General features: G+C 43.3%; 1 protein-coding gene across 2 annotated transcripts in view; it reads right to left on the reverse strand.

The window, feature by feature from the left end:
• The window catches only part of OXSR1 (oxidative stress responsive kinase 1), a 94,560-nt gene that overhangs the window by 67,697 nt on the left and 8,244 nt on the right, over nt 1-18,619 (reverse strand). For both annotated transcript variants that reach the window (XM_076331995.1, XM_076331994.1), the window contains exon 2: nt 7,142-7,254. In XM_076331995.1, coding sequence (XP_076188110.1) covers nt 7,142-7,254 — 113 coding nt within the window. The remainder of the gene's footprint in view (nt 1-7,141; nt 7,255-18,619) is intronic.

Below are 18,619 nucleotides of genomic sequence, written 5' to 3' on the forward strand. Positions count from 1 at the left end.
TTATGAGACACAGCCTTACTGCCAATTCCCAATTTCAGGATCCATAAATTACACTGCTTTCTGCTCAGCTATGGAGAATGAATTACCAATAAAGACATGTCTAGACACAGGCAATGGTTTGGAGACGGTTACATGCTCACCCTGGGCTAGATATTAAAAATATCTGCACTGTCAAATACCAAAAGCAAATAGACTGGGATTAGCCATAAAGGCCTCCATGTCTTCCATTACGGGTTCTGATGAATGTTTTCAGTACTTCTGTGGGCAATAAAAGAAGCAATTCAAGGCTTGTGAAACACTAATAAAACTGCTGTGAAGTATAACTTAGAATCATAAGAAACCTGTTAGTCTCCTGTAAGTCAGACATACTTCTGGAGATCTGCTATTTGGGAAGTGGGTTTATTTGCCCACTGACATACACCTGACACTTGAGTTAACAGGAGCAGAGATACAAAGCAGGTTAAGACTGTGTTTAAGCTACTAGCTGAACTTTCTTACTGGTATTTTCTGTTCACATCATCACCTTCTACTCTCTGTGTTTATCTGCCCCTGAGGCACATTTCAAAGACACTTGCTCTCAAATACAAGGATGAAAATCCTGCTTTATTTAGTTTTACTTCCTACATGTTGACATGAACTCAAGAGATACAAGACAGCAGCAGTCTGCTTTTATGTGGCTACCTGCAACTTCACAGGAATCCAGAAAGCTGTCAACTTGCCTTCAAATAGGGTAGCCAATCAAGACTGTAAGAGAACTGGGGGAGGAAAGCACGCCCGGGGGGAAATCAAAGCAGGTCAGATGTGATCTCCCCCTTAAATACACCAATGCTCCAACTGTGGCTGGCAAAGAACTTATCTCTCAGCTGAAATCTCGAGGTACAAGGCATTAAAGCTCTCCTCTAACCTTTTAAAGCAAGATTTAGAGCTCTGGTCCTACAGGCAGCCGTAACTATTCAAATTTTGTTCCAAGTGAAATTCTAATCATTCAACTAAAAGGCTGTAAAATTGAGAATATTCCTTCCCCTTTTTAAACATCAGCATAAAAAAAAAAAACAAAACATGTTCCCCTACCACAATCAACTTGAGAGACTTTTTTTGAAGGAGATGGGGAAAGAGCACAGAGCTCAAAATCAGAGATTGTGATCCAACTTCCATGTCCAGATTATCCAATTCAGTTCCTTACCTCAAGGTGTGGCTACAGAAGATAGACTGGCACAATTAAAAAGGGGTTAGATTAGCCCATCCAGAGCAACAGCAGAAAAAGAAACAATCCTTAAAGAGAGAAAAAGTCATCATCCAGAAATGAATCTTAGGTGATAGGAACAAACCACCCCTGTGGCAAGTCATTCCGCAGTTGCCCATTTCAATGTCTATTCTTCAGCATCATTCAGTGGCCGTTCCCTCTTTCAAGGTCTGCAGTATTAGTGACAACGTACTGAAGGAAGCAGACGTTTAAAACTCTTATGACAGAGCAATTCATACGCACCCATTTTTTTCTTGGTTTCAGCCACAAAGCAAATAGGCAAGTGACTGACTCATCTCACAGGTACAAGCGACGCCAGCTTTACCCACTTCGCCAACTAATATATCACTGACCCTTACAGTTGTTCAGATCAATACCCAGCGTTTACAGCTCAACACCACCTTAAATTTGTGATTAGTCCACGCAGTCAATTGCAAACTCTCCAAAGTTACTTTCATGCACTATCTCATGCTCATCCAGTCCAAGTGAAGGAAGACATTCTACGTTCAGGATTTCACCCACCATTAATCCTGATGTTTATACTGAACTTTACTGTACAACTAACGGTACCCAGCTTAGGTTTAAGTCTTCTGTAAAGCTGCAATCCCATCATGCAAGAAACACATAACACGGCATATCAAATAACCATGCAGAAGCCATGTATTATACATTGGACTCTCTAGCACTAACACTTGGGACTTTTTCCCCGGAAGCAAGTGTAAAGGTCCTCAGGACTGGAAATGGAATTATAATAGCAATTCCCATAAGATGAGAGGCATGGATAAAATGCCTGTATTACTTCTACAGCAGTCTGCTGCTTTGGTCCCAACAACCTTATAGTCTGGTTAATCGACTTGTAGGAACTGCCCTGCCAGATCAAAGCCAGTTCAATATCCTATACAAGTCTTCAAAAGAAGGTGTAAAACCCTGTAACAAGCAGTTACACAATTATCTGCCCAGAGGGAAGACTTCTGACTAAGCCTGGGCAGTTAACAGTTGGCTTATGCTTTAAACCAGGGGAGTTCATAATCCTTTTTTTTTAAATCCTATCTAACTTAACCTTCTCAACTATAGGTTGATTTATTTAATCTCACACAATGTTTGATCTCCATATTATTGGCAGCGAGCTCCCCAGGTATGAAATTCAAAAGGACATTTCTTTTTATTGCAGTTAAACTTGTTCCCTCGGCTTCCTTAACCGCCCTCTGACCATAGCAGTGGAAGAGTATTCACTTCACTTCACTCCTCTTATGTGTAGGCCTGTAAGGCCCAGTCCTATCCGTCTCTGGACTAGGAAGAGTTTGGAGTCTCTTCCTAGGAGCAGCAACGCCACATCTCCCATGCTCCTTCCTGAACCTGCCTCCTGTTGAATCACCCTAGGAACTAAACAGGCAGCAGCTCCCCCCAGCTGGGAAAGCCCGATGTGGAATACCCCATAGCTTATGTTCCACCCTCTGCCGTTCAACATTCCTACTAACTGCTAAGCTGACAACCCATGTCATCTGCTACTCAAAGCATGGAGGAAAAAACCCATCTGGATGAAAGAAAGCTAACTCAGCTTTAATTGCATGAATATGAAGCAGAGTTTGCTGACAGAGGGGAGATTTAAGGCCTTTTAGATCAATAATTCTTTAAAACAAGAAAACACTTATACAAGAAGAAAGCTTGAGGCACGGTTATTTTCAAGGAGATGTTATACCACTGTGTTTCAAGGATCGGCAACAGCAGCAACACAACCAGCCTCCCACAAAGGAAAGGAGAGGTAAGAGCAAAACGCAGCAGTGAACAGCATCCAGCTGTGAAATACACCACATGAGCAGACTGTTTCCAAATACACACCAAATGCTGCATAAGTTTGTTAACTACTGTGGGCTGCAAGACAAGTAAGAAGTGGAACTTCAGTAACAAATCAAAAAGCCCAAGACCAGTTGTAGACAACATTGTATTTGACCACCTCTCCTTACACTCCACTTCCAGTCACACTGGTGAGCAAGAACCATTATAAACTATATTGTACTTCCCTTCCAGCTGAACCCCACATGCCATCTAGAAAAGATCTGGGAGCATGCAAAAATGTACAGAAAAAAGAAAAATCAAGCACTGAAATAAATTCCTGACTAACATCACCTAATTCAGCAGCTGGGCTAGAAAGAGCCACATCTTTGCACTGCATTACTCCTGCCTGTCTACGTTCTTTACAGCAATTAGCAGTTCTGCTGAAGAGCTGAATGCCCTTGAGTTGGTTTGCTCACGATGCAACAAAATTGGTCCTTCCTACATTTCCATACCCTGTAGCAGCAATAAATTAATCCATTGCATTAACCTAAAATGTCATGCAGCATTTGCAAAGTGTGCAGGTTATCCCTGACCACCCACACAACTCAAGTGTATGTCGAGATTCAAGGATCAAGATCAATACCTTTAACGAGCCAAGTCATACCACTTAATCACCCTAAGCATGGCATCTCCACAAGCTAGGAGGTGCTCCCAGATTCCCTGACCTCTGGGCACCTGCTGCTATAGAAGCTTAAAGGAAGCTCAAGGCCACTCATCCATTCAGCTAGTGATAGAGCCACTTACTGTGCATTTCCTAACCCCACTCCAAACTAACCTTCCTCGTCTCCTCCACCCCAAGAAATAGAAGCACCAGCCTTTCGCAGCATGGCCATTGAAAGAGTCATAGAAGAAAGTCATCCTTATCGATGGCAGAACTGTTTGCCGCCCTCCCTACCCTCTCCCAAGCAACGTGACACTGTTTTACCCTCTTTGCTACAGATTCTGGGAATAAACAAGCTTGCTTCAGAGAAGTCTATGGATCTGAAGCACTGTAGAAAAGAAAAATTAAAAAAGAATTTAAGCACAATTTTCCCTTTTCTATCCCATTGCCTGATGACTGGGCAGTGCTGTAACACAACAGCATTGTCCTGACCCCAAGCGGTACATCAGAGTTTACCATAAGCTGATTATTGTGCTCAGATACTTTCAGCACAATAAAAGGATAATGGATCTAATAAAAGCCCAAGTTCATGCTTTTAACAGCATTGGAGGAGAGGAGAAAGCAAGGAGGGGGCATAACATACTCCAGTATGAATTCATCGTATTTCTCTTTGCACTTGCTTCTTAAAACCACTGTAATCTGCAAGGACTCTACATTTCCATTTTTTGGAAGAAAAAAAAAATCCAGCAATAACAAGTAGTTGCTCAAAAAAGGTAATTAAACTGATCGGGGAAACTGCCATGAAGGGAGACTACAAGACTGAAAAGCTTGAGAATATTTACTTTAGGGAAAAAGCAAATATGAAGACAAGATAAAAAGTAGGGAAGGTAAGAGCACAGAGCAGGGAAATCAGGAACATCCATCCTTTCGGCTCTCGCACTGGGAAATGACACCCAATAAACTGACAAAGTCAGAATAAATCCAGGGAAAACACTTCTTCACACAACACGTCTACCTTGGCGACCACTGCCCCAGGACGCTGCTACAGGTCAGAACCATCCTCTTCCCCCCTCCACAATTTTAAGTTCAAGAATATCTATAGCTGCATTTTTAAAGAGCTTTCAAAAATAATTAAGAGGTCAACTTAAATCTGGCTAAGTAAAGCTCAACTGTTACAGGCCCAGACAAGAACTTGTTTGGGGAGAGATAATCCCAAAATTGCCCAGAGATTGATTCTTGCACTTTCCTCTGAAATATCAGGCACTAATCACTTACCCGTGCTCCTTAAATCACACGCAAGTTTTCTAGAGGGGCTACAGACTTTGGGAGCACAACTAAAGACATGGTACAGAGGCTTATTTCAAAGAACAGGTTAATAATCTGCCTTCTGGGGTACACAGAAAAGGAGAACCACTCATGGACTACCACATCTGAGTCTGAGAAGGAAGACCTTAAGCCAGTCAAGGAATCGACTGGTGTTGGCCGAAGAACAGTTTATCATCAGGTTCCCTCTGCATTTTTGCACAGTCTCCTGACCTAATGTCTCACTATTAAAGCAGTTATTTTTATAGGCCATGTCCAAATTTGTCAGTTGGAGCCACTTAATGCCTGTGTTGCTGTCTATAAAATGCTACAAGGCAAGTCATGAAAAGTCTGTTTACTGACAGCAGGTATGGGAAGACCTCAATTTCCTGTCTTCATCCCAGACATTAATGAACAGTATTTGCCACATGATGTTGAGACATGAATGTTTGCCTTCACAACAGACCTATACACAAGCCTACAGAAGGACCTGCACTAGATCTGGTCGCAAAATTTGAAGCTTAGGAGAGCTGACAACAGCAATTCATTGCAGTCCTACCCGTAACAAGAAAAATCATTGTGAGGAATGGGTCAGCCAGAGATTTAAAATATGCAATTAGAAGTACTTATCTAAAATTACATGCCAAGTCCCTGCAGCATATCTTTCTGAACCTAACCCTTTTAGCTGGAATTGGCAATTACTCAAACACTAACAATCTCAATTACTACATCATGACAATACAGTTAGGAATACAACTGAGGCAAAGCGGTATGGACAAGCCACATAAGAGCCTTGAAAAGAATACCAAGGGATGGTATCAGGACAAAAAGAGCGACTGTGAAAAGGCAAGAGATCTCAAACTCCTACACTAGCACGAGCCATAAGAGGATTTGAACGCAGGTCATCTTGAGTCTTACATGCAACCCTTCACAGGCACACTGAAATGTGGCAGCTTGGATGGAGCCTTTCCTCTTTACAAGAGGAGATTTGCAGATACCTATAATGATAAAAATAGCATTAGTCACTAGATGGAAACTGGAACCGTGGTTCGAGTGACTTGCTGAAGATCACACAAGTGTAGAGCTAGCCAGGACTCCTGAATTCTGTCTCTGTTCTACTTTCTAATTGCAAGCACCAAAACAAAAGCCTGGGTTAACACTACAGAAGCTGTCAAGATGCAAGTGGAAAGAGAGACAGGTATGATTAAAAAAAAAATCCTAGAGAGTTGCTTTAAAAGGATAGGTGGTACAAGGCCTCATCTCACTGCCTTTCCTCAATCCCTGCCAGTCAATATTCACTACGGAAAGTTTTACCCACGAGAGCTTTCTTGCCTTTAGTGGAGACACCTCAATGTTCACAGGAATGCCCATTTCTGCCTGGCTTAAATCCAGGGACCTTCCACATGAGGTGCATGTGACAGCTGCTGCACTACAAAAGCACCAGCTCACATACACAGGAAAGATGACAAAGCCCATCAACATACAAGCCAGATGAGAAAAAAAAGAAATTTTAGTTACCACAGCTACCTGCCAGAAGCTGTTTCCCATTGAGAAAATCTTGAGAAAAGAGGCACACAGCAGAAGAAAATTACAGAGCTACAGCTCCAAAGGACTCTTACCTCCTGTCCTGAACTCAGAATTAGTGGGGGTTTCCATATGGCAGCCTGCAATATGTCAGTGTGATCCCTTAGCTGGCATCAGTACCAGAAAGAGATTAGGAACAAGAGCTAGTTTATTCAGTTTTTCTCTAAACAGGTGAAGGGAAAAAAAAAGTGAAGAACTGCAGGAAAGGGAGAGAAAGCAAAACCATTCCCTTAAATTTTAAAGATTCTGGAAGCACACAGCTCTGGGCGCCCCTCAAAGTACAGAGCTCTTGTGGGTACAGCTGAGCTTCACACTTGCACATTAACTCTCTTCAAAACAAAGGGATTATACAAAGTGCTTAGCCTTAAACAAATAGCCTGAAGTTCTCCAACAATTGATCTTTTTAACATTTTAAGTACTGTGTCCCACAACCAGGACAACTGAACTGACTCTAGTGAAATCAGTCGGGTCCCCTCACCCTCACACCACCTCAAGAAAGGTTATTTAAGGCACTTAGCAAACATAGAGATTATGCTAACTGAAATACAACTCCCCAGACAATTTTGATTGCATACCAGGAGTTCATCCATGCTCGTCTGACACTTCTCAAGATTGATCCGTTTAATTGCCACCTTCTCCTTCTTTGGAGCACAGAAGGCTGCCTGCACCACCGCAGTTGCTCCACTCCCTGTGGGTGAAAAAGATGGATAGTTAGCAACATCTTACGGGACTTCTGCAGAAAGGAAGGAAGGTCAGACAACAAAATTACAAGTGCCAGTTAGTAAAGACAGCAGAGCCAGGTGAAAATCCAGCGAAGGCAACCCCACAGGCACTCCCCGCTCCAGGTCTGTGCAACTCCGCGGGCCAGCTCAGCTGCAACATTGAAGTGCTGGGCTAACCAAAAGAAAACAAGTGGATCTTTATGAGGATCATTACAGTTTTGCAGATAAAAAAATCCCAGACTCCAGCTTACTTATGACAGAGGAGTGATTCTTCTTGCATGCTTTTAAAAGAAAGGCCACTGAGGTCACACGGACTTTTAACCTGATGTGTTCACCCAAAGTGTCGAAACAAGCCACACTCTTTGCTACCAACACTAATTAGATTTTTCAAATATTTTTATGTACTAATTGCTGTTCTCATCTCCCCTCATTTTATGCAAAGGCACAAGGTAGGCTTCATTCAAGACCATTCAGCTCCAGTTCTCCCATAGTAGCACACAGCCTCAGCGTCTGGGTTGAAAACCACAGCGAGAAAACGTTTAAGTTCAAATAGGGAAAAAATACCACATTTTAATGTACAGTTGTTCAAACTGCTAGAAGTAGGGATAAGAATTCTGGATTTAAACGGCTCAGCAATATCATATCCTTTGATATCAAAAGGAGTTAGCAGCAGTGAGACTTAAAATCTAGTTGATGTTAAGCCTGTATTTGTTGGCCTCCAGAAACAGTTGCAACATTCACGGCTCACGAACAGGACACCTCGTGGCTTTCCTTTCTACCTTCATCTCGGTTCCCCGCATTTACACACTTCACTGAAAAGGAATAAATTCAAATTAATAAAAAAGGGGGTAGGACAGGTGGAAAACAGCTCAAGAGCTTCCTATTGCCAATACCTAAGAAAATGCTATTAAAAATAAACCCACAGCTATTTTGTTCATTATCCCAGGCACAACTCTTGAACCCATTTGGGCTGATGAGGGAGATGAGAACAGCTAGTCAGTATTTTGGAATAAAACACCTATTTTACGAGATTCTCCTATTCTTAACGCTCTAAAACCTGTTCCCAGATTCTGCAATACAGGTCAAGCACAACATTTTCGCAAACTTTTTTTTTTCCTAGTCTGTTCAGATAAACTGGGGGCAAAACCCTGCAATCTCATCTTCAAACAAAGACTTCTGAAGCTCCCTACAACCACCATCAATAGTCTTCCTGCAGTGAGTTGCACCAAGTCACAGTCAAACTTGAATAAAGTGCCAGGTGGGGGAAAGAGCTTGAAATCCAGCCCTGAAAGATACAGGAAAAATTGCTCCATCCAAAGTCACGCTGAAATAAATTACAAAGTCCTGAACTGTGGGACTCTGCTCCTCTAATCTTCAACCAGCACCCGCTACAGCGGAACTGCAGGAGTTTCATTTCACTTTATATGGTATTGCAAGTATACCTGGGACAACAGCTTCAGCTTGCCAGTTGATTCCCTGCACTTAAGAGTTTACATTTTAACAGCAGAAGGCAGCAATGTGCAGAACACAAAACGGCAAGGTTGCTAAAGCTGTACTATTTCATGAAGCAAATGGGTTTTTAAGAAGTTCAAGACTGAGGCCATTTATTACTTGCACGCATATTATTTTTCAGAGACTATTCATAGCAGAGGGCAAAACAAAGCTACCAGGAGAAGCTTAAGTAGAAGAAAAGGATAGCAACAGGGGCAAGAATATTTCCAAGGGACATTGAAAATAAAGATTGAGTGCCATAAGCAGAGTCTTTAGCAAAGGATGGAGATGATGGAAGAGTCTAGGCAGACATTAACAAAAAGCACCCAGAAAAAGCAACGGGAAGAGGTTTTGACAGCTGAGTTTGGGGAGCAGGGCTGAAATACACAGTATTAAGCACGGGACAAACATCCCAAAAGCAAACCTCTACATACACTCCCTGTGGTTGCTTTGCCCGGCACGTACAAGATGCAGGACTCCAACATGAAAGCAGCAGCCCCAGCACAGATGTATTCTCACCCAGTGGGTATCCTGGGTTGCACTGACCTGCTCCTTTCCACCCAGTACCTGCTTCTCTAAACTTTTCTGCTGCTGCTTTGGGGAAAAAAAAGTGAAAAAACACAACAAAGTGACTCAAGACAAAGACAGCAGAGCATGCAGAAGTGGTGACAAAGGCAGGAGAAGTGAGTTTGCATTTCCTAGCACTGCTGGTCTCCCTACAGCAATAGGCTTTTGGAAGTCAGAACAGAAAACAATACATTTGTGCCTGTATCATTCCTTTGCAAAGAGTTAGATCCCAGAAGAAACGTTGCTGCTGACATGTTCAAAGCACCAGTATTATGATTTCTTTCTTTGGATGTCTTGATGCATAGTAATAAAGGCTGAAAACACAAGCCAGATGCTGTAAGAATACACGACTGTGCACCTCAGAGACTGTCTTGCCACACAACCCTTTTCACTCTTCAGTTAGTTTTGCGGGGCATATTTTCATCTCTAAAGCTACTTGCACAGTCCTCATCAATACAAGAGTATCTGTGCTCAAAGACTCTTTCTGGATATCTCAGGCACTCAATAGCTTCAGCACACACCTGCTTCCCCCCACAACATGACGTACCAAGATTTCTGTGCCAGTTAAACCCAGCTGGTGTAAGCACGACTGGCAGAGACATTTCTTACAATCCAGACATGATACCACTACTGTAGACCAAATCTTTCACAAGACGACAGAAGTCCAGGGTTTTATAGAAGTGACTACACAAAGAATGGCTTTGTGTTTTGGGTTTTTTTTTGTTGGATTTTTTTTTTTTTTTTTTTTTTTTAAGATGTTACTACCAGAAACAATAGATGCAGACTAATTAAAAGCAGGACCGTGCATGCTACAGCTCCTTCCCACTCCTTGAGCCTGCCTGATCGATGCTCGCTGGGACTTCAGGGCAAAAACTGCTTCTCACTAAGTGTTTGGACAATGCCCCAGCCTACAGGGACCCAATCTGTTATGGGTATATGGCATTATTTGAACAGTAATGAAATCCCAAACTAAATCCTTCTGGGTACACGGCAGCAAATCATCCGAACTCAAGACTCCTCCCATTTAATTCCCTGCTGCTCCTACTTCTCTGGCAGCTCCCTTCAGTTCGATCACCACCTGCTCTCCCCACTACCCCCCTCCCACTAATTCGTCATTTCTTTCAGCTCCTCTGTAGCACCTAATTATAGAGAAACAATGAAATCTCAAAAGCGTATCAAGCAAGGATTAAGCCAAGCTGCAGCACGATGTGCCACAAGCAAGCTGCTCTTTAGTAGCAGCAGCAGCGTGCCATGCTTCTAGGACCAAACAAAGACAGGTTTCCATGCTTCTTTGAAGAGTACAGAAAACATAGCAACATGGCCACTTTCAGGCTTTGCAGCCATACAATTTGCAGCCATGAAATTCCAGGGTGGCAAGAGAAGGAAAGGAGAGAAGCTGCAGCAAGGATGCTAAACACACTGCTAAGTGAAAACGAGCACAGAGATGACAACACCAACAGAGAGAAAAAGAAAAAGCCTGGCAAGGAAGTTTTTTAAAGTTTAGAGCATGTAACAAATACATGGGGAAAGGTAGGGAGAGAAGTGATTTCCCTGGCTGCTATGAACCATCTTCAATGAGGGAAAAAAAAAAAACCACAAGGGCAGTTTGTGCTAGGGTGGCACAACTTAGACAAACCAAGTTTCCCAGCAGACACAGATCTGCTACAATCAGAGCCAACTGCAGTCCGGTCCGCTGTTCAGCTGCAATGACGTGGGCAGCACTGGGTTAATGTTCCTGTGCTCAGTTCATGCTTGCTCCCTACCTCAAGACACAGTGCTGAGGCTCTTCCCTCTGTGCCTCCCTCAAGATCAGCTTTCTGAGAAAATTCGCTCTCTAGTTAATCTCTTCCAGCATAACGGCTTAGCAAAACAATGAAAACTGGGCACGGCCAAATGCTTGCTGCTTTATTCCTGAAAAGCAGGAGATCATTTTGTTGAGGGCTGGGGGGGGGGTGGACCCCGAGTGGGTATTAGGATCTGTTTAATACCCTCTGCTTTTGCCTCTGGAGGCTCTCAGATACAGTTCCAACCCTTAGGATAGCAGCTGCAAAATTCCTGCATAAGAGGGTCACAACCTGATTTAGGAAACACTGCCTAAGGAGGAAAACGTACCCTTTCTAACCCTTGCTTCTTTCATGTTTTTATGATTAAATGGTTCTTTCCGAAATAAAACCAACCTCTGAAAGGATGAAAACAACCCAAACCAAAAACTCCCCAAGCACTCAGTTACTGAAGCCTGATTTCCCAAGGTATCTCCTCTGGATCCATGCTCCTCCAGAGCTCCAGCATGAACTTCTTAAGTTGAGACAAACTCCCTGCAGAAGTCCACCACCAGCCTTCAAGGGAAGCTGGAAACCATCTCTTCTGCAGTCACATAACTTGTATGAAGCTTGCTTTTTAACAAAAAACCAAAAAAACACAAACAAAAAAACCCCAAACCCTCCGAGATTTGTGTTAAAGTTGATGGAAACCGATGATTTCAAGTCTATTTGGAGGAGTGGAAAGACAGGGGACTGACCTGAGGACATAGATTGTTCATATACATTTTGTTTCCAAAGATAACTGCATCTTTGCAGCCACATAAGGACATTGCAGCTCTCCCAGGAAGACTGGGATGAATTGCACTGATGCCTCCTCCCAGGCGAATGCAACTGAAGCCAGAGGTCCTTTTGGCAGAGATATCTGCTTAAGCAATGGGAACAGTCATGCCAAATGGTCACAAGACAAACATCAAGTCCTGGCTCTCGAACAGTATTCCCCCACCATGTGCAATAGCAATTTAAAGCAGCCACACAGAAAGAGTGCTCACAAAACAGTGTTGCCCAAGCTTTAAATCCATCCCGCTACTGGAAACTGAGTTTCAGGCACCCTGGGAGATGTGAAAACTTCCCTTCAAGGTAACTCAGCTGCTCACACAGCTGTTTCAATCAACAGGGGACATCTTCCATAACAGTCTTGGAGCATCAGTCTTTATCTTAATGTGGTATCAAATCCCCTCTGTAGAGGAAATACGCTCTTTCAGGGTCAAATGAATGTTACAAGCAATTTAGGTTGGAAGGAACCTCTGGAGGCCTCTAGTCCACCCTCCTGCTGAAAGCAGGGCCAAATCCCAAGTTAGACCAGGTTCCTCAGCATCAAGTTCAGTCTAATTTTGAATATCTTTAACAACAGATACTTCTACAACCTTTTTGGCTGTCCCTGTGTTTGACCACCCACATGGTAAAGCTTTTTCTCACCTCACCATCTAATCAGATTTCCCAACATTGCTCACAACTATGGCTTTTCACCACACACCTCTGTAGACTCCAGCTTCACCTCTTCTATGACTTCCCACTAGATGCTGAGGGCAGCAACAACATTCCCCCTCAGCTCACTCTTCTAAGGCTGAAGAAACCCAGCTCTCCCAGCCTGCCCCTCTAAGTCATGTTCCCAAGTCTCCTTCAGCATTAGACCGTGCTCAGCTGAACACCTCTGCACAACACTGCCCTCTCCTTTCACCATTCCCCAGTACACACACAAGCTCTCTATTTTTAAGCGAGATCTGGAATCCATCCTCCACTATCTAGAGTGCTGTGCCAGAAAGCCGCTCGTGATGCAGGCTCTGTTTATAATTGTGCCCCCGGGTTTTCCTCTTATGAACAACGCACACAAAACACTTCCCTGCAAGGCTGCTCTGGACCAAGCAATGGCTTTCAGGCTCCAGGTATCCAGTTTCAGGTAAAAAAAGATAAAAATTCAGAACCACGTCCTGTGGGCTCTGGCACAATCTCTTAAAGGGTTTGTCTTACATCCTGCTGGTTACACCGACCAAAGAAATCACCCTGTTGTGACTACCTGCAGAAGCAGCGAGAGAAGTAGACAGTTTGCTTCGCTCCACATCTTTTTATGGGATTACACATCTATAACAATGAGCAGAAGATCCAGCCGTGGAATCACACACACACTCCCCCCAAAGTATCTTGGTCAAGGATATGACATTAACGGTCCTCACTCCAGATCACACAGACAGGACACCCAAAGCCCAGGAGACCTTTAATGCTTTATAACACAGACTCTGTATTCACACCTGCCACTGCAGGCACAGGGACAGCAACCTCCATCTCCGGATGCTTCAACTCTTTGACAGCCTCATGCCAAAGAGCTGTGGGAGCCCTGCTCTCTGGTTACTCGTTCCAAGGACAATACAGTAATAAAACAAGAAGCTAGAAGACTGGGAATAGAATTTCTTAAGCATTCTTACAGAGCACAAGGGCAGATACAGATCTAATTAAACCAGAAATTAAACACCAGATTTCAAACTCAGACTGATCTTGCATTGTTTGGTCCATTTGCTATGAAGGCAAAGTTATGCCTCTATTTTCTCCACCTCATTTGAGGTTTCTGGTGAGAGGAGAGTCCTCTCGCAAAGAATTTGTAGCCAACTCCGTACAGGGTGGGAATACTCCTCTCCCCAAGCAGGACTTGGTAAGAAGAGTCCACTGGATGTCAAAAGTCTTCCTGGCACAAGCCCCACGATTCAGGAAGAGTGAAGTAATGCAACGTTAATGGTCCTTGAATACAGTCATAGTTCTACAAGCCATCTCCCCGTTATACATCAAATTCCTACTACAAAATGGAAGATGCGGTCCACACTGACAGTTACAAATAGCATCAATAAGACCAAAGGGAATTCATAATGGGACTCAGATATATTCCTAGTACTGCCACAGAGGGGATGAAAAAATCTGCTCACCCATGGTGAGGAGAAAGCTTTCACAGGAAGGTGTCATCTACTCAGCCCAGTACTGCAGGAAGAGTGTTGCAAATGTTAATGATGCTAGAAGTGAAGTTACGGCCCTGACTCAGCAGGAAGATCACTGGGGTGCTTCTAGCACTGCTTAGAGCGAACCCAAACAGTAAGCCGACTCCGAATGCTGCTGTTAAAAACACTGCGAGCAACAGCAAAACCAGTAAGGGCGAATTCAGTCGGTTTTGTTCTGTGCCTGGTTGGAAAACCTGTGGGAAACTAAAGCAGCAGCAGAGCGATCCATGGCCAAGACAACAAAAAAGCTACAAAATCACAAGAGTAAGCGGAGCTCCCCTCCCACAGTAACATGGGGAGTGCAGACATGCACCTACCCCCAGGAAGCTCCCAGAGCTGCACCAACACAGCCACGCTCATTCCCAGACACCTTTCCACCACTCGTTCCCGATACGGATTTACCATGAATAGTATTTCCCATAGAGAGAAGAACTAGGGCTTTACATTTATTTCTCCGCAAGCTGAAGGATGATACATCCACAGCACAAGATGGCAATACCCTATTTAAAACCCCGGCAGAGGTAGTAAGAGGCCAGTTTAACTTGGCGCACCCTCTCTCAACTCCAGTCGTGCAGTATTTGATCTACAGCAGAGGCGGAAAGATACGGAGTAGAGGGAAAGAAATACTTGCTAATACAGTGCAGGGAACTATTATAACAAAGAAGCATAAGCAAAGCCAGAAAGTGAAAGCAGATTTAACAGTTCTGAGGGGGGGGAAAAAAAAAAAATAAAGCCTGTATGGGAGGGTGGAGGAAAACCAGCAATCCCCACTGACTATGTATCACAGCATAAGTACACACTATACATGAAAATCTGCACTATGCGTGTGCAGCAGTCCTACAGGCAGGCATAATAGCTCAACTCTCACATTTACAAGAGTAGCTACCCTTGTATTTCTGAGGAAAAGGCTTTAAAAAGAATAGTTCAATCCTGTTTTAAAGAAATTATTCTAAAACTTTGCATTTCCATGTGGTCCATGTCAAAATGTCACCCCGCCCTGCAATATGGCATAACTCACATCACTGAATGCAGCACGTTCATTCCTCTTTCAGGCTCACCTTGAGCACAGCCAAGCGCTGCAAACATCTATCTGGGTTCAAGCCGAAGGTGACTGCACGTACATTATGACACAGGGCATGTGCTGGACAACACATTGAGAAAGGGTAATAATTGGGAGGTAACATGTCCAGGCACAGAATTAAGACTTAAATACAAATTACTTCTATTTCGCACCAGTACATCTGATGACTACAGTCTAGACCTTTTAATGAAAGAATTGGAAGAAGGAATGGGAAAAAGCACAGTTATTACTTGTGAAATCCTATGTTTGTTTCATTTAAATTGCAGGTGTATCTCTTTGTAATGACCTCTGGTCATTTATGCCACTATAGCCAGAGCTCAAGTAGTTTGCAATTCTGTGCAAGTTGTGAGGCCATTTATTTCAAACGGTACTCACACACGAGAGATTTATATTGTTAAGACTCAATTACATGTTTTCCCCAAAGCCTGAGAATCTTTGCTCGATCATTTCGTGTTAGTACCTGCAGTCTCCAACAGACAACTAATATTCCAGCATTAATCCAGCATGTTCAAAGAATTTCAGAAAATAAGAAGCAGATTTCTGAAACTCAGCTATCAAATTAGAAATACAGCCAAAATATTTGAACTGCACATAAACTTGCTGACAGTGAATTATTCAGCATCTTGACGAGAGCGCTCGCTGTTGACAATACCACTGAAAACCACGCATTGTGTTCAGAGCTCAGAGGTTTCTGCCCATGTAAGACAATGTCTTTCTCAGGACTCCTAATGCTCCATGTACAGCAGAGAGCAATGATAAGCCAGTAAAGATCATACAGTGCTGCCAGCACTTGTTTAGACATGCTTCCTTTCCAGTGGTCCATCTATACAGAAACACTCGACGCTGCAGGCTTATTGCTCAGGTCTTTAATTCAGTTCTCAAACTCCAAAGGAGGAATACAAACCATATCCAGTCATTTGTAAGAAGTCCGATACCATTTTCAGAGCCATCAGCAACTGATGGGTAATAGCTGTGGCTGGGTACATCTCCCCATGGCCCCATCGAACTCCACATTATAAATGAGTCTCCGATTTCTATGCTGTAGAGAGACCTAGCTACTGTAAACTGCACAACTCAATGCCAAGGTTTCTGCAGAAAGGAAGAGGAGTCTTATGGAAATTTTCACCCCACCCCACATCGCATTGTTCTCTTGAAACTCTTTCGATATCCCTTAGGCCCTGAACACAGAAAAATGTCATCTGTTTTCCCACCTTCAGCAAACATTCAGGTTGGGAATCCTTACAGACTAAGCACAGAAGTGACAGCTTTGGAGAGAAAATGGTCAGCCTGTCAACGTAACACAGGCCAGGACTGGAACGGAGGATGAGGAATAGGGCTGGCCGTGCAAAGCATGTCAGCAAGATATCTGACAAAATTGTCACCGGGTCACTTTGCTGTTTCATTTCACCAGTGAACTGCTTCACCTGCAATCACCAGTTTACGGTGCATGCAGCTGAGCCAGGCTTTCAGCTGCCTCCCTGCCACCAAGCGGCACTGAACACAGTGAAGAGCTGCAGCTGCCCGGGTGTCGGACTGTACACTGGAACAAGAGATGGAAGGGAAAAAAAAAGACAAGAGAAAAAGCCACTGGTCACAGATGGTATCAGTGGAGAGAAGAATTAACAGGGGCAAATATCAGCCCATCTAATATTGTCCCCAACCTTTTCACTGCAAACACCAAAGCATGGAGGAGAGAGATGGCCAGAGAGTGCTGCTGTGACTGTATGCCTAACCTCCTGCAGCCCCTAGGACATACCAAATTAGTTCAAACTAATACATAGTTTGAACTAATATAACTAATAACTAATACAGTCCCATCATACCTTTAAGCAGATATGATTTAACCTGAAGCCCACCTCAAGAAAAGGACAGAAACACTACTGTCACAGGGACAGTCTGCAGGGAATGGATCAGAACCTCACCAGAAAATACAAACACCCTCCAGTTGCACAAGGTGCCCAGGTGATTTGGGGAACGCCTTTGAGACTGTTCTCCCCATGGCAGTCACTACAGTAAGCTCCAAGGACCAGTTACACAAGTCCTGTGTGACCTGCCACATTTACTTAAGATGCTATTAGCATGCCTAAATTAGATTTTCAGTTTGAAACCAATTATATTTTTTTGATTTTGTGCCAGCGTCTCTGGCTAAGTTAAAGGGCCGTACAGCTATGCAGTGTTAATTCTGTGCGATGGAAAGCAGGCTCAAACATCTCATTTCCAAACACAGCGATATTACTGGAGAAGGTTTATCCTTCCCTTTTAATCACTGTCAGTTGTCTTTATGGTATATGCAGCAATGTAAATATCATGCTGGCTGTCATCAGGTATTACCAAGGCTCGAAACACAGCCCTGGTACAGTAGCCAAGCCAGTGTTCCCCTTTCTTCCCTCCCAACCTTTATCTCTGAACTCTGTCTCAACTGTAATTGTCAACTGTAGAGGATATTTTATTTGGCCGGGATTCCACTAAACAGAACAATCTGTCTGCATACAGTGCAGATGTTTGATAGTACAGTGGTTATTTTAGGTAAATAAGCTTTTAAGTATCTGATATGTCCTCTCTTGAAGGCTATTATCCTTTCTTTTCATGGAATAGCTTGATCTAATAAGTCTTTTCTGCGTCTATTAGTGTGTTCAGCACAGACGATTAGCCCACTGGTTAAAAATTACATTCTTTAACCAAGAGTAATAAGAACCATCCTGAGCCTTAGTATCTGGACAAATAACTAGTGCATCAGCCTCTCAGCTATTGAAATAAAGATTTGCATCGGTGAGTTGTTCAATGGGAAAAGAGTTCATGCTCAAGACACTTTTTCCAGTGAAGTACAGTTTGCTGGAAGTCAATACCAAGGTATTTCTTAACTGTTGATACCGTTATTTATTAGACAGCACTTGGCATCCTCAATGACAATTTTTACTTTAGCGAAGGGATGGAACTTACAGCCTCAGCTTTCAACTTGCTTGGTGCACTACCTCACAAGGTGAGGGACAGAAAGAGGTTCACAAAGAAGCTGCCTAGGAGGTGAAGTTCTTACAGGTGAGGACATATAACAAGTTTCCAAAGGACTCAATTTCCACTGGCAGATCTTAAGGAATCACAAATCAGAGATGTTTGTTAGTCAACGCGTTTAAGGTTTGGAGACAGCACGAATGCCAAGCTGCAGCTCTCCCATGCCTTCACTGGGAAGCGTTCTTGCAGATACAGCCTGAATGTAAAGCAAGCAGCGTAAGAAAAACACTGAGTTATAGACACTTGCTATGAAAGAGAAGGCATTGTTCCTTCCCACTGTCATAGGGAATCCATTAAGCAGCTGTTTCATACAGCGATGACAGGGTCACACGGAGGTTTGAGTGTTTAATAGAACGTGTGCCTGTAATTCCCCCATGCACCA

The sequence above is a fragment of the Aptenodytes patagonicus genome, chromosome 2 (assembly GCF_965638725.1).
Source record: "Aptenodytes patagonicus chromosome 2, bAptPat1.pri.cur, whole genome shotgun sequence".
NCBI classification, from domain to species: domain Eukaryota; kingdom Metazoa; phylum Chordata; class Aves; order Sphenisciformes; family Spheniscidae; genus Aptenodytes; species Aptenodytes patagonicus.